This window comes from Nycticebus coucang, chromosome 7, assembly GCF_027406575.1.
Source record: "Nycticebus coucang isolate mNycCou1 chromosome 7, mNycCou1.pri, whole genome shotgun sequence".
NCBI classification, from domain to species: Eukaryota; Metazoa; Chordata; class Mammalia; order Primates; family Lorisidae; genus Nycticebus; species Nycticebus coucang.
In genome coordinates, this window is record NC_069786.1 from 132732422 (window position 1) to 132754951 (window position 22530).

Consider the following 22530-nt stretch of genomic DNA (forward strand, 5'->3'; position numbering starts at 1 on the left):
AGAGAATCGCTTTAGCCCAAGAGTTTGAGTTGTGAGCTGTGACGCCACCATGGCACTCTAATGAGGGTGACAAAGTGAGACTCTGTCTAAAAAAAGAAAAAACCCACAAAAAATAACTTTATAAACAATGAGGCATGGAGTAGCGTACTAAGAAGAGTGTTGTCTCAGTAGGAGGAAAAAAATAATGTTAGATTAAATACTGCTTGAATTCTGACTAACAAATCTTAAAAGCAGGACCCCAAAGGATCAAACTATATTCAAGTAACTTTACATCCCAGGTGGGGAGTCAAGAATATTCACAGCAATGGGAAAATATCCAGCACACAATGAAAAAAAAAAAAAGAAACAATCAGTCAAATCTGACTCAGAAATGGCACCCCTGACAGAATTAGGAGGAATGGATGTTGAAACAGTTGTTGTAACTGTGTTCCACATGGTTGATAAGCTAGAGAAAGGATTGAACTATTGAATTAGGGAAGCTATAAAAAAGACAAGATTGGACTTCCAAAGTTGAAAACTACAATGTCTGAGATAAAAAATACAGTATATAGGGTTAATGGCAGATCAGGTATTTCAAAAGAAAAGATAAATAGATCACAGAAAAAAAGTAACTGAACAAATCGAACAGAGAGAGCACCAGTGAAATGTGGAACAACTTAAGTGGTGTAATGGATATGCAGCTAGAGTCCCTGATGTAGAGAAGGGGTTGTACAGAAAAGAAGGTGAAGAAATAATCATCAAAAATTTTTCCAAATTTGATTAAAAGTATAAACTTTGATAAACAGTATTAAAAAGTATAAACAGATCCAAGATACTCAATAAGTCCCATGAATATGAAACATAAAGAAAACTACACTGAAGTACATCATTATCACATTGCTTAAAACCAGCAAAAGAGAAAATCTTAAAGCCAGAAAAAGGCTTACATTAGGAGGAGGGAGAGGACGAAGGGGAGGAGAATGGGGACAAACTGTCAACCCAAAATTCTCTACCCAGCAAAAATATCTTTCAAACACTTAGGTTGAATAAAGACTTTTCCAAACATACAAACACTGAAAGCATTTATCACCAGAAGACCTGCAGTACAGAAAATATTAAAGAAAATCCTTTAAACAGGAAGAAAAATGATACCAGATGGACTCTTGGATTGACACAAATGAATGAAGGGAACTAGAAATAATAACTACATGAGTAAATACAAATTTTTTCTCATTTTTTCAATATATTTAAAAGATAACTGATTGTTTAAATAAGAATAATAATGATGCATTATGGGGCATAAATGCAGAAGTAAAATGTATGATACCAATAGCATGAAAGCCAAGAGGGGAGAAATATACTGTTATATGGTTTTTATAATACACATGACATAGTATAATATTACCTGAAAATAGATTGTTTTAAAGATGTATGCTACAAACCCTAAAGGTAGCAATAAAATAACACAACAAAAGTTATATCCAATAAGCCCCCCCAAAAGGAGATAAAATGGGATTATGAGAAATTTTTCAGTATAGAAGAAGGAAGAAAAAGAAGATAAAGAGAACAAATAACAGATGATCCAAGCAGAAAAAAAAATAGCAAGATGTTTACTTTGAATCTAAGCATGACAAAATCACATTAAATATAAATTATCTAAATACCAAATTAAAAGGCAGAGACTGTCGGATTGGATTAAAAAAGCAATACCCAATTATAATCTACCCATGAAACATTCACTTAAAAAATAAAGACATAAATACGAAAGGATATTGGGATGGGCAGCCTCTAGCACTGTCCCCCAATAATTCCCACCTTCTGGTAGTCATGCTCTTAACCTCTCCTTTTGAGTGTGGGTGGGAAGTTTGATTTGCTTCTGACCAAGAAACTATGGCAAAGGTGATGAAAGGTCATTTCCATGAATAGATTACAAAACATTGTAACTTCCATGCACGCTGCCATCTTAGAGGCCCACATGGCAAGTGCTATGGATTGAATGATTGTGTTCTCCAAAATTTATGTTGAAACTTAATCCCCAATGCAATAGAATTAAAAAGTGGGGAATTTAGGAAGTGATGAGGCAGTAAAGTGCTCTACCATCATTGATGGGATTAGTGCCCTTATAAATTGGCTTCAGGGAGCCAGCTTGTCCCTTTCATCTCGTCTGCCCTTTCTGCCAGGTGAGGACCACAACAGATGAAATCTTGGAAGCAGAGAGTAAGCTCTCACCAGACAATGTGTTCTGCTGGCACCTTCATCTTGGACCGCTTAGCTTCCAGACAGTGAGAAATAAATTTTTATTGTTCATAAACTTCCTAGTCTCTTGAGGATGGCCTTCTACCAGTAGTCAACAAGGAACTGAGATCTCCAGTCCAATAATCTTGGAAGAATTGAATTCTGCCCATAATCATATGAGCTCGGCAGCAGATTCTTCCGCAGTTGACCTTTCAGTGAGACTCTAGGCCCTGTTGTAACCTTGACTGCAGTCTTGGGAAAGACCTAGGAGCAGAAGACCTAGCTAAGCCATGCCCAAACTTCTGACTCACAGGAACTGTGAGATAAGACATGTGTTGTTCTAAGTCTCTAAATTTGCACTAATTTGTTACACAGCAATAGATAACTAATGCCGATAGAAAAAGGTACACTATGCTAAAACTAATCAAAACAAAGCCATATTGATACCAGATTGGCTATTTCAGTATCAGACAAAGTAGAATATAGACCAAAGAATATTACCAGTGATAAAGACTATCATTTCACAGTGATAAAGAGTTCAACTCTTCAAGAGGACATAACAATGCCAAACATTTGTGTACCTTATAATAGAGCACCCAAATACTTGAAATAAAAACTGATAAAACTACAAGGAAAAAGAGACAAATCCACAATTATAGTCAGATAATCTAGTACCACTCTTTCAACAACCTGTAAAACAAGCTAAAGAAAGGCAGTAGGGATGTGGGAGTCAAATAACATGATCCACCAACCTGATTTAATTGATGTCTGGGGCACATTTACCCAACCATCACAGAATGCACATACTTTTTTAGTAAACATGGAACATTAACTAAGATAGAATATTTTGGGTCATAAACAAGTCTTAGTAAATTTAAAAGAAGTAAAGTCATATAGAGTAAGTTCTATAATCACAATGGAATTTAATTAGAAATCAATACTAGAAGAATACCTGGGACATTCCCAAATATTTTTTAAACTACATAACATACCTCTATATAATCCACAATTCAAAGAAAAAAATCAAAAGGAAAATTAGGAAGCATTTTAAACTGATTGAAAGCAAAAAAATACAACATATTAAAATGCGGGACTCAGCTGAAATAGTGTTCAGGGGGATATGGACAGCATTAGAGGTCTACGCTAAAAAATAACACTCTTAAATCAATGACATTTGCTTCTCTACCTTAGAAAACTAAAAGAAGAACCAATGAAATCCCATGTAAGCAAAGAAAGGAGAATAATAGGGAGGATAGTGGAAATCCATGAAATACAAAACAGAAAAACAACAGAGAAAATGAATCAACCTCCAAGCAAAACTGGGAGGAAATCTCCCACAAATTCCAGTATCAAGAATGAAGAGTAGTGATATTACTATAGATTCTAAATCTATTAAAAGGATAATAAAGAAAAGCTTTATGCCAATAAATTAAACAGATTAGCTGAAAGAGATATCTCTTAAAAGTTGCAAACTATTGGGGCGGCGCCTGTGGCTCAGTGAGTAGGGCGCTGGCCCCATATGCCGAGGGTGGTGGGTTCAAACCCAGCCCTGGCCAAACCTCAACAAAAAAATATCCGGGCGTTGTGGTGGGCGCCCATAGTCCCAGCTGCTCGGGAGGCTGAGGCAAGAGAATCGCGTAAGCTCAAGAGTTAGAGGTTGCTGTGAGCTGTGTGATGCCATGGCACTCTACCCCAGGGTGGTACAGTGAGACTCTGTCTCTACAAAAAAATAGTTGCAAACTATTAAAGTTTACTGAAAAAGAAAGAAATAACCTGAGTAGCCCTATATGAGTTGGACAGTTGAGCTCACAATCTCATCCTGGAAAAAGTGCTACTTATCTCATTGTTGAATATCACTATGGTCACTTTCGAGGTGTTCCTCTTTGGAAGCTATGCACTGATGCCAGCACCTGGTCTACCCTTCAAAGTACTTTTTCTAGGATGAATTTGCAAACTTAATTGTCAGACTTTATATAAGGACAGCTCTGATGGCCATTCCAGAAAAAGAGTTTCAAAATTGCTCTGAAAGGTGGACTAGACATTGGCATTAGTGCTTAGCTTCCCAAGGAATACTTTGAAGGTGACCATAGTGATATTCAACAATGAGATATGTAGCACTTTTCCTAGGACGAGTTCATGAACTTCATTGTCAGACCTTCGTCTCTAATAAAGAAATTTAATTTAGGCTGGGTGTGGTGGCTCATGCCTGTAATCCCAGCACTCTGAGAGGCCAAGGTAGGAGGATTTCTTGAGCTCAGGAGTTTGAGATGAGCCAAGCAAGGGCAAGACCCCATCTCTACTAAAAACAGAAAAATGAGCCAGGCATAGTCAGGGCACCTATAGTCCCAGCTACTCAGGAGGCTGAGGCCGGAGGATTTCTTGAACCCAGAAGTTCGAGGTTGCTGTGAGCTGGACTGACACCGCTGTACTTTAGCCTAGGGAAACAGAGTGAGACTCTGTCTTAAAAAAAAAAGAAAAAAGAAAGAAAGAAATTTAATTTATAGTTAACAACCTTCTTACAAAACTCTACACCCCAAATAACTTCACTGATAAATTCTATCAAACATTTAAGGAAGAAATGTTAATAATTTCATACAAAATCTTCCATAAAATAGAACAGGAGGGAACACTTCCTAAATGACTTTTGAGACTAGAATTACTCTGATGCCAAAACCAGACAAAGACATTACAAGAAAACTACACATCAATATTTTTCATGAATATAGATGCAGACACTATTTTTTTTCAGCAAATCAAAACCAACAATATATAAAAAAGGCTAATATCTCACAACCAAGTGTGGTTTATCCTAGGAATGCATGGTTGGTTGAACATTTGAAAATCAATCAATGTAAATCATTATATTAATATTAACATAAAAATATACCATATGATCATTTCTGTGTAAGTATAAAAAGGATTTGAAAAAATTCAATATCCATTGATACAAACTCTCAGCAAACTAGGAAGAGAAAGGGACTCTGTAACTCTGAAAAGGGGAATCTACAAAAATTCTACATCTAATATCATACTTAATGGTGAAAGAGTTAATATTTTCCTCTAAGATTAGGAATAAGAAAAATTGCTTTCGGGCGGCGCCTGTGGCTCAGTGAGTAGGGCGCCGGCCCCATATGCCGAGGGTGGCGGGTTCAAACCCAGCCCCGGCCAAACTGCAACCAAAAAATAGCTGGGCGTTGTGGCGGGCGCCTGTAGTCCCAGCTGCTCGGGAGGCTGAGGCAGAGAATCGCGTAAGCCCAAGAGTTAAGAGGTTGCTGTGAGCCGTGTGACGCCACGGCACTCTACCCGAGGGCAGTACAGTGAGACTCTGTCTCTACAAAAAAAAAAAAAAAAAAAATTGCTTTCACTGCTTAACATTGCACTGGAGGTTCTAGCCAGCACAATAAAACAAGTCGTAAAAAGCACCCAGATTGCAAAATAAATACGTAAATAAATAAATAAATAAAGCCTGTGTTTATTTTGAGATGATGTGATTGCCTACATAGAAAGCCTATGGAATTTATGAAAAAGCTACTAGAAAATTAGTTTAGCAAGGTTGCAGAATATAAGATAAATGTACGAAATAAATTATTATCAATTTTATATGGTAGCAGAAATTGAAATTTAAAAATGCCATTTACAATAACAAAAATATGAAACAATTAGGGATACATCTTACAAAATATGTGCAAACTCTATACACTAAAAACTATAAAACATAGCTGAGAGAAATTAAAGTAGTCTTAAATAAATGGAGGGGTATGCTGTGTTCATGGGTTGGCAACCTCAATATTTTTATGATGTTAATTTTCTCTAAATTAGTCTAGAGATTGATAACAACCCAAATCAAAATCTAGCAGGCTGGGGTGGCGCCTGTGGCGCAAAGGAGTAGGGCGCTGACCCCATATGCTGGAGGCGGTGGGTTCAAACCCAGCCCCGGCCAAAAACTGCAAAAAAAAAAAAAATCTAGCAGACTGAGGTGGGTGGATTGCTTGAGCTCACAGGTTTGAGACCAGCCTGAGCCAGAGCGAGACCACATCTCTAAAAATAGCCGGGTGTTGTGGTGGCGCCTGTAGTCCCAGCTACTTGGGAGGCGGAGGCAAGAGAATTGCTTAAGCCTAGGAGTTTGAGGTTGCTGTGAGCTATGATGTCACAGCACTCTACCAAGGGTGACAAAGTGAGACTGTCTCAAAAAAAAAAAAAGTAAATAAAATAAAATTCATATGGAAATGCAAGGGACCTAAAATAGCCAAAACAACCTTAAGAAAGAAGAACAATATTTGAGAACTTATACTACTTGACTTCAAAATCTATTACAATGTTACAGTATTCAAGACAGACTGGCATAAAATAGAGAGATAAGGGGGGGTCTCGGCCATGGCATGGGGCTGACCTTGCACATATCCATACAGGCCACACACGCAAAACTGCTGAATCTAAGTCTGAGCAGAACACCTTTGTCATCCTCCTGGATTGGATGGGAAGATTGTAAAGAGTTGGTGTAAGGCCATTTCTCACTTGCCTCTTTATATCCCCTGGATTCAACTTAAATATAAAATTGAACATTTTCTAGAGGAAAACATAAGAGAGTATCTTTGTGATCTTGGGTTAGGCAAAGATTTTTTAGATATAACGCAAGAAAGTCTCTAAAAGAAAAAATATTGATAAATTGAACTGCATCAAAATTAAGAACTCCTGTCTCTAAAAGACACTGATAAGAGAAGAAGATATAAGGTAAAGACTGGAAGATAATACTTATAAATCACACATCTGGCCAGGGACTTGCTAGCTAGAATATATAAAGAAATCTTAAACTTAATAAGAAAACCAATGACCCAATTTTAAAAATGGGTAAAGACAGACACTTTGGCCGGGCGTTGTGGTGGGTGCCTGTAGTTCCAGCTACTTGGGAGGCTGAGGCAGGAGAATTGCTTAAGCCCAGGAGTTTGAGGTTGCTGTGAGCTGTGTGAGGCCACAAGATGAGACTCTGTTTCAAAAAAATAAAAAGGACAGACACATCATCAAAGATGCAATCAAGAGACTTGAACAGAAACTTCTCTGAAGAAGACAGGCGAATTGACAACAGACACATAAAAAGAAAATGCTCGTTGTCCCTACCCATCAGAGAAATGCAAATCAAAACCACTCTGCAATATCACCAGTGAGAATAGCCCACATCACAAAATCCCAAAGCTGCAGATGCTGGCGTCGATGTGGACAGAAGGCAACTCTTTTTGCACCACTGCTGGTACTGCAAACTAATACAACCTCTAAGGAAAGAAGTACGGAGAATTCTCAACGAACTAAAAGTAGACCTTCCATTTGATCCTGCAATCCCATTGCTAGGTATCCACTGAGAAGAACAAAAATCATTTTACCACAAAGACCTTTGCACCAGAATGTTCACTGCAGCTCAATTCACAATCACCAAGACATGGAAGCTACCCAAGTGCCCATCAAGTTATGAATAGATTAACAAAGTGTGGTATGTATACACGATGGAGTACTATTCAGCCATAAAAGGATGGAGACTTTACATCTTTTTATTTACCTGGATGGAGCTGAAACATTCTTCTTAGTAAAGTGGAATGGAAAAGCCAAATATCCAAAGCACTGTGGATATACACAGCAACGTAGATGAATCTCCAGGTAATCATCTTGAGTGAAAGAAGGCAGACTAAAGACAGTATTCCATTTATTTAAAATTCTAGAGAATTCGGACTGAACTCTAGTGATAGAAAGCAGATCAGTGTCAGGGCTGGAGAACCAGGAAGCGGTGTGTAGGGAAGTGTCAGCGGGGCCCTGGAACCCGCCCTCTGAGAGCCTCGTGTGCGCCCTGGAGCAAGGGGATGGGTTCGTTAGAGTACAGATCTGTCCTAACCCTTACCCTTCAAACACGTGCGGCTTGTTCCACGACAACTACACCCTGGCAAAGCCGCTCAAGAAAAAAAAAAGTATACACACACACACACACAGTGCTAGAACCTTGTTTCCTTCAGTCTCTCTCAAGTGTGAAACTGGCCGTGTGTCTCTCTGAGCGACCCTTCTGAACTCGGGTAGCCTTGTTTAGATGGCGCCCCTACCCGGGTCACTGGGACAGTCCAGCCCCTCTGCCCACCCGCACATCCCGGAGCAGGGGATACCCAGCCACCTGGAGAGGCTGGTGGCAAAACAGCAAAGGCCCACGTTGTTCCAACCACTTTGCATGGGTGATTTTATTTCATCCTCACCAGAGCTCTACCTCTGCCCTCTACAGCCAAGCAGGGACTGGAACGTTTTAATTAAAAGAAATGTCAGGATGCCACAGTGCAAGCTGAGAAGCCCAAACGCCAATCCTGCGCAGTGACCCGGGGCCGCCAGGGGGGCCGCTCTCCGGCGCAGCGACGCGGCCCAGGCGCTCGGGGTCCGGAAGGGGCCGCGCGGCTCCGCTTCCGAAAGGCCTGGAAGCCCCCGCCCTGGGAGCCGACCATTTATGTCACACTGTGACAATTATTCTGCATAAAATTATCATTAAAACCCTAATTTTTCAGCCTGCAACCCCGCCAGCGGCCTTTTAGCATTCCCCGGCGCGGGGCGCGCCCTGATCAGCGCGCTCATTACCGCGGCGTGGCGCCGCCCCCCTCGCGTCGCAATCAGGCGCTAATTACGGCGGGGGCCGGGGGCGCGGGCCGGGGAGGGTCCGGGACGCCGAGCTGGGCCGCCGGGGTCTAAGGTCGGGGTCCGGATCTGGGTCCGACGCAGGGGCCGGGGTAGGGACGGAAGCCGGTTCTGGCCTGGGAAGGGTCAAGGGCCAGGCCCAGAGGCGAGACGGGTTCCGCCGTCCGGGTGGGGTCCGGCGAGGGTGGCGGGTCGGGGGTGGCGCTTACCCGAGCGAGGCGACCGAGCGGCAGAGGTGCAGGGGCGTCAGGCCGTCGGCGCTGAGCAGGTCGGGGTCGGCGCGGTGCCGCAGGAGCAGACGGGCGCAGGCCGTGTGGGCCCCGAGGCAGGCCTCGTGCAGGGCGCCGCGGCCACCGGGACTGGCGTCGGGGTCCGCGCCGTGGTCCAGCAGGTGCCTCACGCAGGCCGCGTGGCCATGGGCCGCCGCGATGCACAGGGGCGTGGTGAGCTCGCGCTTGTACTCCAGGGTCCAGAGGCCTGGGGGCGAAGGAGGGACAGCGTGAGCGGGGACAGCGGCTGGGTCTCTGGGAAGCAGGTGCCCGGCGCGTGCAGGGGCCGGTGTGAGAGTGTGGAATCCCAGACACGGCTGCGGAGACAGCTGGAGACGAGAAATCGAAAGAAGAGACTGAGAAGGCTCCCACGAGCCCGGGAGACGCAACGGGGGTTACTGAGAAGCCAGAGTGTCTGCCAATATGGGGGTGACTGGGGAACCAGGCGAGTGCGGGAATTTAAGTGAGGAATTCACATTTTTCTGGGCTCTGAACGAGGGGAGGAAAGTGAGTTGTGGATTCTTCCAGAACCCAGCCTGGTCTTGGCTGAGTCCTTTTGCCGGTGAGGAGACAACAGACAAAGCAAACTGACCCCACACCTCCAAGGTTGTTCAAGAAAAGGACTCAGGGAAAGTTTCTCTCTTGCAAGTGGCTGAGTTTTAGCAGCACCCTTTGATGTGGCGTCCACATTTAGCACAGTTCTGGTTGTTTCTGTGCGTTTTTTAGGGTGGTGTGTGTGCGTGTGTATATAGGGTTGCTCTTTCTGGAGGGATGAATGGAGCAAGTGCTGTACATTTTACTTCTCTGAAAACTTTGGCACTTTCAAAAAGCCGGTGGAAGGTTGTTAGCGGCCAGGAGCGTTTGCGGAGATGGGGAAGCAGTCCCTGGTGAATACACTTCAAGGGGCAGGATTTCACATGGCAGGAAGGCTTTCTGATAATGATGGAAGAATCGATCCCGTGGCTGTAATGAGCTGCGGAGGAGACCCTTTTCACAGGCCACCTCCTTGCCGGAACCCATGCTGAGCGATTTTGAAAGACCATTGATTAATTACCTACCCACACATGGTGCAGAGTCCCAGCCGCTCCCAGTCCCAGTGGCCCAGCCTGGGGCTTGCTTGTTGCACACGCAGTGGGGGAACCAGGAGCCTGTCATCTGTAGTGTACAGTGGTGGTGGCCAGAGGCCCTGGGGACAGGGGCCTGTGCAGACCAGTGTGTTTCAGAGGGGGAGGATGGACGCAGTCCTTAATGGTAGCCGTAACCTACATTCCTGCAGGGGCCCACGCTTGCTGCTTTGATCCTCTTCATTTTCCAAGATGTGGTCTGCTTACTGCCTTCCTCAGCGCATCCTACACCCCCAACCGCGCCCTTGACTCCCCACTGGCTCTGTCCACCACCCTGGTTTCCCGAGTCTTCCCACAGACTGACAGGAAGGCCCAGGGGTGGCCATCTGGCTCAGTCTCCAGGTCCTGGATGATGGTGACAAGCTTCCATCAGGCCTTCAAGTGGAGCAGAAAGTGACACCTTCCTGTCACTGTAGCCCCTGGTCCCACTTCTGCCACCAGGAGGAGCATGGCTTCCCTCCCTGTGGTACACCTGCAGAACCCCAGCTTCCCATGCCAGTGCTCTCTTGGACTGTGCACCGAGGGGCTGACCCCTGGGAACCTGCAAGGCACACTCGGACCGATCCTTCTCCTCGGCCCACATTGGGGAAGCTGGAATTGGCCACCAGGAAGTCTTTACATTGGAAAGGGCAGAGCATGTGGGGTGATGGTTCTCAAATGGGGTTTGGTTGTCGCTGGTGCTGGATGTGCTGCAGGGTAGCTGGGCTGGGGTGGAAGGGCACAGAGCCCAGCAGCCCTGAGTGCTGCCCTCCCTCTCCCCAGCCTGCACGAGGCCTTGGGCCAATGCTGCTGCCCAGTCCTCAGGACTGGCTCACAGCCCTTGCCCATGGGCACACTCTGACTCTTGTCATATGGGTGTGCCACAGGACAGCAGCAGAACCCAGGGGTGGGAAGATTAAGAAGGAAAAAAGGAGCCCAACTTTGGATCTAGACAATGTACAAAAGATGGGGCAATGTCCGTTTGAAATGGCTGCATTTGAGCATGTGTGAGTTATGTCCAAGGCTGGGGAGAACATGATTATTAAAAAGCAAACATTAATTGAGCATTCACGCAGTTGGCATTTTGTTCTGGGACAGGTGCAGCTCAGGCTGGAAGTGACACTCGCCCTCCCCACAGCCCTGCTACCTTGCTGATTGCTGGGAACGGCTCAGCCCTCTGGCAGTGTTTTGGGTTTATTCCCTTCTCCCTGAGCAAGGCGTAAATAGAACTCTGTCAGTTCCTTGGAAGTCGGCCTTCCGCCTTCTTTGTCTGCCAGAGCTTGAGAGTCAGGGACGTGGGATGCTGGCCATTGGCCCAGTAACCTCAGGTTCTCAAGTCCTCCTGGTCTGGTGAGCTGCTGCAGATTCAGACACATGAGCCCTGGTGGGAAATGTGCTGCAGCCAAACCTGCAGCAGGTGGGGTGCCTACTGCAGAGTGTCAGCCAAGAAAGCCCTGGCGCGGCCTGCTGGTCAGCAAGTGCCTGTCATCCCGGGTGGGGGTGGGAGGCCTCTTTAGTAGCGGGTTCTGTCTGCAGGCCCAGCACATAGTGACCATCACCAGGCAGCAGATGTCCACTTGGACATACGTGGCAGGAGGACCCCTGATTCCTTTTTCTGTCCTTCCCCGTATTCAGGCTCACCTGGACTCCAGGAGGAGGACCGGCTGAGATCCCTCTGATCCTCCCTCACCCCACTGTGACTGTGCACTCACGGATTCATAGAAGGGCCTTGTACGGACACAGTAGAAAGACTCTTCCTTCCTCAGCTCCTACCACCCTGACTGCCAAGTCCAGGCAGAGGCAGATGAGTGCCAAAACCAGCGCTCCTTTCCAAAGAAAGATGGGCGCACACGCAGCATCCTCAGACATTCCCAGCAAACATTTGCCTTTCCAGTTTGATTTCTTGTGTTCCATCACCTAAAAGCTACGTCTTACGACTACTGCAGACCAAAGCACATCCACAGATGTCTTTCCCTCACACGCATTTAACACAGTGCCCAGGCGCCCAGTCTACATGCGGGAGCCACACATTCTAAGAGAGTGCTAGTAGCTCCTTAAAAGCAAATAACTGAGCTTTAAAGGCACAAGGGTACCTGACAGTCCAAACGTGGCTGAAGATTTCACCTGCCATTCCATCTCATCCTTGTTGATCTCGAACACTACATTGGCATCCCGGAAGAATTGGCCCATGAGGGGCTTAAGACGGTCCAGGTTTCCTGTGACCAAGGCAGTGTGGTACTCGAGCACTGGAGACCCTGCTCTGAGCTGAGGCTCTTTTTCCATCTTCGGAAAGATTTGAAGTTTTCCTCTCACTGGCTCTGGCTGCCTCTTCATTGCAATGCAGTTGATTTCAGAAAAGTTCTTCCGAATGGGAGAGATGGTCTTAGGGAGTGTGAGCTATTTCTATTGTCATACTCAATTGTCATCCAGCGTATTTATAACTCTTGTGGGCTCTGATGTGATAATGGTTACTTGATACGGCCAAGATCATGTGACCATTGGGATACAACAGTGTTCAGTCCCTTGTGATTACATGGAAGCTCGCTTGCTAACGCCAGAGACAGACACATCTGCATAACACCAAACAGCTCTCTGCCCTTCGAGGGCCCACACCAGCATGTGTCCTGAATTGTCAAGGACTCTTGTCTCTTCTCCTGCTGTTTGGGCAGAAGATGCCTCAGCCTTAAACAGTATTGCGTTCACCTGCTTGTGTAGGTTAAGTGATTAACTTATAAATCTGATGCTAGTGTCCAAAATACTTAGCGAATAATTAATATCTTAGGTTTAAAAAAATGTGCTATGTTTAGAATTTGGGAATGAAAAAAAACCCAGAGGAAAGAAACAAACATTTAAGAAGCAGCAGATGTTAGTCCCAGCTGCTCCGGAGGCTGAGACAAGAGAATCGCGTAAGCCCAAGAGCTGGAGGTTGCTGTGAGCCGTGTGACGTCACGGCACTCTACCGAGGGCGGTACAGTGAGACTCTGTCTCTACAAAAAAAAAAAAGCAGCAGATGCTTTCTGTGCTTTATTATACTTTCGCCTGGTGAATAGTCACAACCACGTGAAGAAGGCAACATGGCCCCGGCCGCTTGGCCAGTTAGTGGCTGAGCTGTGATCGGAACTCTTGTGTGTCTGTCTTCAGAACCCATCCTCTGTCCGCTGCACTGTGCTGCCCTGATTCCAGTTGCATCAGGTAGGACCTGCTCAGAACTGGGCCAACAGTGTTGGGAGGCACTTTCCAGCGAGGGCTCTATGCTGCCCTCCTGAGGGAAGGTGGAGCCAGGCTAGTGGGAGCGGCTCTCAGGATAGAGCTGAAAGGGTCTGTCCGCTCCAGCTAGTTGATGCCTTCCACTCCCAGCTCTCAGACGGGTTGGGAGCTATGGATGGTTTCTACGTTTTTAAATAGTTGGAAAAAAACAAAAGAAGAATACCATTTTGTAACACACGATAGTTACATGAATTTGGATTTCAGTGTCTGTAAATAGTGTCCTGGAACTCTGCCACCTGCCATGCTCATTCAGCTCCGTGTTGTCTACCGCTGCTTTTGAGTTGAGCAGTCCTGACAGGGAGTACATGGCCCACAAAGCCCTTTATAGAAGAAGGTGACCCTTGGTCTAGAACAGGCATCTTCAAACTTTTTAAACAGGGGGCCAGTTCACTGTCCCTCAGACCATTGGAGGGCCGGACTATAGTTTAAAAAAAAACAACTATGAACAAATTCCTATGCACACTGCACAAATCTTCTTTTGAAGTAAGAAAGAAAACGGGAACAAATACAATTCACACCGCTTCATGTGGCCCGCGGGCCACAGTTTGAGGACCCCTGGTCTAGAAGTTGAGAGACTTAGGCACAGCAAATTCTTTGAATGATTCTTATTAATAAGTGATTGCTACCTGAAATGAGGGAGGCTTCTTATTCTTGCGGTGAAGAGTGTCTTTTTGTTTTCTGTCCCCTCTGTGGCTGTGCCCAAGGTTGATGCATGTGTGTTCTGAGGGCTGTAGTGGGGGCCCTGGGGATGTCGGGGGTGGGGTGGGGGTGGGGATGGGTGGGGTGTGGGAAGCTGGACGCTGCAAGGATCAATGAGTGTTCTTGGGGGAGGAGGCTCCCTGGGACAGAGCAGGGGTTCCCAGAGGCATCACCTGGGGCTGTGGGCCCTGTGAGTGTCTTCCAGCAGCTGGGAACTGACCCCCAAATATGCATCCTTTGCTAAGGATTATAAAGGTCACAATTAAAAAAAAATGGTAACAGTTCTTGATTAGTAACTGACTAGTTATTTACTACAGTTTAGGGCTTTATTTTACCATATAACAGTAACCTGATTTTTTCTTGTAACACAAGTAATATACAATCCTCCTCACACATTTTTTGGGGAGCAATTTCATGTTTTTCCCTACCAAAAAGTTGGAATGGGCCAATGAGGGTGGCTACTGGGTCCTTCATCCTCTGCACATGAGTTAAAATAAAAACTATGATGTCAGGCTGGGCCTGGTGGCTCATACCTATAATCCTAGCACTCTGGGAGGCAGAGGCAAGAGGATCACTAGAGCCCAGGCGTTTGAGGTTGCTGTGTGCTAGGCTGAGGCCATGGCATTCTGGCCTGGGTGAGTGAGACTCTGTCTCAAAAAGACAAAATCAAAAACAAAACCCAACTGTACAACCAGCGACTAGAGGGAGGCAAATAGAAGGGTCTGAGGGCTTTGCCTGAATGGGCAAAGGGGAGGACGGTGGCACGCGCCCGGGAGGCTAACCACATGCTGGCCCTGGGAGGCAGGGTCGCAGGGACCACGATCCGTTTCAAGTAAGTGGTGTTGCGAAAAACAGCACGGAAGCATCAGGGAAAAGAGGTGAAATCATGGATTAGAGTTCATTGGGGCAATACATCCCTGGTCACAGCTGAGCTTCTGTAGCCCCCGCTTACCCCCATCCGTCTCTTAGCCTTCTTGGTAATGCTCCCTCCTCTCCCTGAGCTCCCAGAGCTGTTGCATTGAGCCTCAGCAGGCTCTTTGCGTTACCTCTTTATTTCTAAGGGTCCCTTGGCCTCTGGGTTGCTCCCTTCACCAAGATTTTCTGCAGCCAAGGGGAACCCAGCAGAGGACGACCTTCTGTCTTTCTTAGATGTACGTGTGTTTGCAGTTTACTGTGGATGTATCCCTAGACCAGAGGTCCTTCCACAGCCTCAGCACTAAGCCTCAGCCCCAGCGTCAGACGAACACAACCAAGGCGAACCCATGGCCCCCCATAGCTGCCAGCTCAGGTCATGAGCAGCTCAGCCCCACCTTCAGCCAGGGCTCTCACCAATGAGAGCCCTTCCACTTTCAGGGCATAGCCCACACATGAAAGCATCGGGCAGCCAGACACCTCCCTGCCCAGTTACTACCCCTGAAGAGATGTGGCTTTTATCACCTGAGGGGAACTCCAGGCCTGGGTCAGTCTGTGCACACACACCTATGCCTGTAACTCCAGTCTGCAACAAGGGTGGGAGGGTTGCTCAGGCAAGGAGTTCAGGACCAGCCTGGGCAATAGTGAGCTGTCTTGATGATAGATAGATAGATAAAAATTAGCCAGGGGTTGTGGCAGGCACCTCTAGTCCCAGCTACTAGAGTGGCTGAGACAGGAGTATTGCTTGAGCCTTGGTGTTTGAGGTTGCAGTCAGCTATGATGAGTCCACTGCAAACTAGCCCAGGAAACAGAGCCAGACTCTGTCTCAAAAAGAGAGAGAGAGAGAGAGAAAAAATAGAAGCAAAACAAATACCCCTGCCCCAATTTCACGTGTTTTAAAGTTTCATCTCCCTCGACCATATCAGTAGCAAAAGCAGTGTCAACATCATCAATGAGAACAGCAGAGACTATAAAAGGCCCCACTATGCGCCAAGGACACTGGGGAGCCGTGGGACATGCTGCAGTAAAGAAGATACAGACCACGTTTGTATCTGCACTTGCAGCCCTCACTGGAGATAAAACGCACTTACATATATCACCACCATGGAGACCATTTCCCTTCTCCGATGGACGCCAGAATAAAATTATGAGCTTCAGTCTCATCCACGCCTGCCCCCTTCATTATGTTACTCTGTGGCTACTCTGTTCTTTCAATGGCAATATTACATTCTTTGGATAGTTCATTTCTCCAAGCATAGCCATTTGGCCATCTTATTTTTCTCAGACTGATTGTAATTAGATGAATTTCTGAAGGACTCGCTCATGCACAGATATAATATAATCCAACTTGAGCTTGTATTTCATATTAAACTGGAGAATTTATTTTGTACCTGATGTATTTGTCATGGGTTATTTTTAAAGGGGGTGGGACACTGAAGGTAAGTCCAAGGATGACAGCCACCCCACACCACACTCTACACTAAATTTAGCTTTCCAAGTGTTATTTGTCAACAGCTCCCTAAATATCCAGACTCAATTTCAGTAGGTAGGGAGTAGTCGTCAAGAAATAGACTTGGCTTTCTGTAAGGGCTTTAAAAATAGCTCACGGTAGACAGCGTGAGTTCATAAATAGCACTGTAGATTACTTCATGAGCATGGCAGAGAACTGTCCTTCTGTTTTATTTTGTTTTGATTAAAAGAACGAGAAAAGCAACATAGTTGATTGCTGCATTAAAACGACAGCCTGAAAACCAACCCATTCATTAATTTATTCATTCGATAAACATATACATAATCTTTATTATGTCTTACGGTGTGTTGTATCATTTGGGGATTCAGAGGCAAAAAATATAATACCCTTGCCTATAAGGGTCACACAAGAAAAAGCAATGGCCAGAGAACCTCACAGATGTGCTTCCTGAGCCTTCCTTTTCACCAACTGAATGGTGTCCCTTAGTTAGAACCCTGTCTTCTTACCTGTGCTCTTGAGCAGGCTGTTTCTTGCCTGTTCCCTGCAGCAATTCTAGAAGCTCACCCATACTTTGCTTGAGTTAGGACATTTTTATCTCATTTTTTATCATCCTCACCTTTCTCAGCTGAGTCAAAGCCAATGCATGGACTCTAGTTTTATCCTCCCTGCAACTTCAGTCCATAGAAACATTCAACTTCTTTCAAGAGTTAATTTGCCTATGAGGTTGCTGAACAATTGTTCAAAAATCTTTGAGGAATTGTGATAAAGCAGAAGGATCAGAAGACTAGAGTTGTAGATTTCAATTTGGAAAAAAATCTGGATTTCTCAGGCTTACGAACTTGACGTTAGTCTGGGGTAAGATCTCTATGAGAAAGACAGTTTGGGAATATTTAGAAAAGGGAGTGGGGTCACTTGGAGCTCTGTGAGTCACAGGAATAAGTCAGGTGGACTGAAGAATTTCCTTTTGTGACGTGGTTACTCATTGAAATGAAGAGGGATGTAGGTAACAAGTATGTGGCCGGCCACCTGCAAAGGAAGGTTTCATGGGAACCTTTGGGGGAAGATGCAAACAATATGAGTCTTTCCTTAGGACAATCTGGCTAAATAACTCAAACTAAAGAACTAACACACGTGATGATTCTAAAGCAGTAGATGAAGACTGGGTGAGGGGGCTCACGCCTATAATCCTAGCAGTTTCAGAGGCTGAGGTTGGAGGATCACTTGAGGCCAGGAGTTCAAGATCAGCCTGAGCAAGAAAGAGACCATTGTAGGGAGCTATGGTGACTTTGCTGTGCACTAACCTGGGTAAAAAAAAAAAAAAAAAAAGAACAGTTCAAATCTTGGCTGGATCTCAATCTGAGAGTTTCTGGTATAACGGGCTTGGGGTGTGGCCTGGGCATCACGACAACCGTCTCTGACACAAGACTCCCCAGGTATTTCTAACAGCAGCAGAAGCTGGGGACCTCTGCTCTAACAGGAAGCCGCGGAATCTGCCTTCAGCCTCATCTTGCACAGTCTTCTTACTGGAGATTTGAAAGGACACATGTGGAAGGGCAGCTATCAAGCGTGAGGCAGGGAGCATAAAACAATCAGGATTTCAGAACAGGCCAGAAAAGGGGGCTGATTTCATCAATACCTCGAGCCAACATTAAAACCCTAGGCACGTAGGATCCTGTTGTCCTTGTGAATCCTGTGGTTTCAACTGCCACTCACTGCTGTGGGTTCCCCTGTTCTGGGCAAGAGGTTCTTTCTCTTTGTAAGTTCAGAGGCTGTTGGATGCATTGATGTTTATACCCAAATTTAGGTAGTATAAATGCGGCAAATTATTTGCAGTTATTTAAGAACAGTCAACGCATGTCCGCACAGTAAGAGTAAAGGCCAGTTAGGTGTTAGTTTCCCTTCCTCAGTAGCACCCCTGGCTTTGTGGAGCCTGGAGTCCTCCCTAGCATCCCTGGGAGCACCTGTGCTTCTGCTCGTTGTGTTTCTCTCGACCTCTGTCTTTGCTTGGACCCTGCATGTTCTGCCCCGCCCCCACACGGGCACACGCAGTGTGTTTGATTTCTCTTGGTTGATTTGTTTTCAAGCTAGCTCAATAACATCACGTAGCGAGTTTGGCAATTATACTGCAGATGTGAAGGGGTCTATCACAACCTGAACAGCCTCATTGCACCTTTCTCCTCCATCCCTGCTTCCTTTCTCTCTGGTGCAACCATGAAAATCCTCCCTGTTTCCCTTTCATTGTGGTTCTGTGCGTTTGTAGGCTCTACCAGGTTTTAGCTTCCACTCCAGGGAGCTGGTCAAAGAAAGGCTTCTAAAGAAATACAATGCCTCTTTTGTAAGAGAAGGATTGTGATAAATGTAATTTTCTCTAAATCAGTATATTTAATATTTTTATCTTAGCTGAAATGAACAATGGCACCTGTTTGAGGGAGGAACCTCATTTGAATGGGTATACTACAGCTGAATAGACAGATGTTAACAGCTGTGGCTTCTTACTGCAGAGCATGGAGTTAACTTAGGAAAAGGAAGACAAAAATCCAAGCAGGGGAGGATTTTCAGCTTTTGTCTGGATGATTGAGTGAATAGACTAAATTTCTCCAATACTAGCCAGGTAGTCAGTTGGATTTAAATATCATTTTGCAAAGAATATTTTTGAGACTTTAATAAGCATGAGGTTTTGTCTGCAGGAGACACAAAAACTAGTTCTTAATAACTGAGTCCTATAGTGTCGGTAGCTAATGAGAGGGAGTTTTTGCCTCCAGATCAAATGAGATGAAAAAGGTAAAAGCTATCTTGAAATTATGGTGGGACATACACATCGTAGTGTTTTAATGGTGATTAGTATTTTCACGTAATGTCAGGATCTTTGCTTCCTGCTGCTGAGTTGACAAATGATTAACTTTTCCTGGAAGCCTCTGAGGATTAACTCTGCTGATGCTCTGAAGTAATCCAGCTGAGGCTGGCATGGGGCCAGTGGGCTTCTTTGTAGAGCCAGGCTCTTCCTCCATGGCCATGGTCCTCATGTGTTCCAGTGGGGTTTTCAAGGCTGCAGGATGCTTTTCTCATGTTCTTGGGGAAGGGCAAGGATTTGATTCTTTCCTAGGTCATTGGGAAATGTCTAGCTTCCTTTTGGTGTCAATTGTCTAAGTAAATGGACAGACTAAGACATGAAGTCATCACCCTGTGGACATCGTGAGATTCTGTGCACGCTTTCTTAAAGCTGCCAATGTATACTGTTGACCTGGTCAATTCTGTACTTCCCACAAGAACTCTTTCTGCAAATGGCCATGTGCTAAATCCACCTGTACTCTGTGATAACAACGTCACTACAGTGGGCATGACAGCCCCAGCTTTTACGGTGGCTTTATTTCAGCACCATTTTGGTCCTCATGCTGCTTACTTCATTGCTAAGGGCTGCCCTTCCTTCAGCCCTACTCCCTGCAGTTTTTTTTTGTTTTTTTTAAATAAGAAGCTGGGCATGTGTTTAAAGTTCTCCTTTTAAGAGTTCCAGGATACATCTGCCCATCCACCACAGTTAGTCACACAGACATTAATATCAAAAATGCTAAAGTATCTTAACCTCCTCTCTGAATAACAATGTTAGCACAGCACACCTCATTTAACAAAACATTAAAACATTTTACTTCCCCAGATCAAGTGTATCTATTAATAATGACTTAAATTGTCTGTACTGATTTCACATTATTAAGAAATCTCATTCCCATCATGCGGAAGAACTCAGTGAGGGGGGAACCTCCTCACTAACTTATTCCCGACATCACTACTTGAGCCCAGCGCAGATAATGCAAAACAACAAAGTCACTTCTCATTATTAATGTGATCTTATCCAAAGGTCAAGTGCTGCCTTCACTGACAGCCCAGGAGGGCTTTTTTGGAAGCTCAAGAACAAAGGTGCCCTTGAACACTGTGTAGCTACTGTGGTTGAGTGTAAAACACAACAGCCAGGCCCTCCACAGACAGAGCCATGAGTAAATAGCCCTGGAAGGACATTTATAGACTCCGGGGACATTGCTGGAAAGCATATCATTGACGCTTTCCCTGATAAAGGTGACGAAGTTTCTTTACAACTGTCATGGGGATTTAATTACATGATAAAATTGCAGCTTGTGCCTCTTGAGACAAATTGCATGTTCATACTGATTGTTTTTTATGAACCTCACACAGAGAGCAAAATACTTCTCTCTCCAAGTTGGTCTGGCCTGATTGCCCTCCTCTATTATCCTTTATACTTCCTCCAGAAACTTGAAGTTGACTGATCCTGCAGTTGATAAGGGCAGCCTCCTGGTGGACAGTTCAGATCCCTTTTATGACTCTGTGCAGAGCAAAGTGAGGCCAGGATTGTCTGATAGAGTTCACGTTTGTTGTACCTATTTTTTTGTGTTGGCAGAAAATTACAGCTTTGAACTTGCAATGGAAAAACAAAAAAAAAAAATAAGAATTATGAATGACTACCAAATGTAACATCACGTCCAATTTTTAACTTAAAATGTTAAAATAACAAGAGAACTTTCCTTTGGCTTTTCCAATTATGAAAGGTTTTTTCTAAAAATTGAGTTTTGGAAGAGTTTAGTCTCAGAGTGTGCAAGTGCGAGGGTAAATTTCTTTTCAACTTGGAAATACTGTAGATGGAGTTCGCATGTACAGAGCATCTTTCGGGTCCTAAAAAGCATACAGAGAGAGTAGAAATCCTTGCCTTTTAGGGGTTTCACATTTAGTGGGAGAGGTGGACATGGCAAGCATTGGACCCATCAGCGGGGAGCACAGTGACAGGTGGGAGGGAGGGACAGGCTTCCTCCAGAGGTGACATCTGAGCAAAGCAGGGAGGGAAGGCAGGATAGAGCAGGTGCGTTTCCTCCCCAGGGCGTCTGGCCTCCTCTTGACCTGTCCCCGAGGGGGGCTGTATCCTCTTATTCTGGGCTGAGTAAGAGGCAGGTGTCACTAGTCACAGCAGGTCACTAGCAGGTGTCGCTAGTCACACCTAGGCAGGTGTCACCTCAGCTCTGACCACAGCAGGCCTGAGGTCAGAGCTGAGGTAAGGGCAGGGCCTGGAATGAAGTGCAGACTCTGAGACATCCACCCAGACCCCACCTTGAGAGAGGACTTGTCACCCCCGCTGTCATCCCCTTCAGGGTCTGCCTCAGCTGCTGAGAGCCGCCTCATTCACATTTAGTGGGAGAGGTGGACATGGCAAGAGAACACCCTGCACACGGCCACCTGAGTCCAGGTGCAGGCCGACAGGTCCTGCTGTTTTGACACGATGCGGAGCAACTGTGGCAGGTCTGATCCGCTCCAAAGCTGCCTTAGGGCTGGCCAAGGTGCTGTCAGCCTGGTGTCATGGATCACTTTGTCTCTCTGCCAGTCGGGCTTTCTAGGTACTGATCCCAGGAAGTAACCCTGCAAGGCACACTCTGCTCAGCCTCCATCTCTGGGCCCCTGCACTCCCAAGCCACGGGGAGGAGGGTGGGGGTGTTGCTGGCACACAGGAGACCTGGGGGAGGGGGGAGAAGCAGAGGAGATGGGGGGGAGCACAGGAGCCAGCTGTGCAGAGGCTGGGAGGGGCCGGGCATTGAGGGTGTGCTTGCGCTGTGGTTTAGACCAGAGCGTCTCAGCCGACTGAGCTGGGCTTCCAGAGATTTGCTCTTTCTCTCTCTCTTTTTGGTTCTACTTTGTCACAGACTGATTCTCTCTCAAAATATAATGAGCGCTGTGGGCAGCACCTGTGGCTCAGTGAGCAGGGCGCTGGCCCCATATACCGAGGGTGGTGGGTTCAAACCCAGCCCTGGCCAAACTGCAACAAAAAATGAGCCGGGTGTTGTGGCAGATGCCTGTGGTCCCAGCTACACGGGAGGCTGAGGCAGGAGAATCATCTAAGCCCAAGAGCTGGAGGTTGCTGTGAGCTGTGACTCCACAGCACTCCATG

The 22530-nt window shown here is 45.8% G+C and overlaps 1 protein-coding gene across 1 annotated transcript in view; it reads right to left on the reverse strand.

The window, feature by feature from the left end:
• The window catches only part of ASB18 (ankyrin repeat and SOCS box containing 18), a 66714-nt gene that overhangs the window by 34979 nt on the left and 9205 nt on the right, over nucleotides 1-22530 (reverse strand). The window contains exons 2-3 of the mRNA XM_053596993.1: nucleotides 12334-12456; nucleotides 9078-9345 (exon numbers count right to left, since the gene is read on the reverse strand). Coding sequence (XP_053452968.1) covers nucleotides 9078-9345; nucleotides 12334-12456 — 391 coding nt within the window. The remainder of the gene's footprint in view (nucleotides 1-9077; nucleotides 9346-12333; nucleotides 12457-22530) is intronic.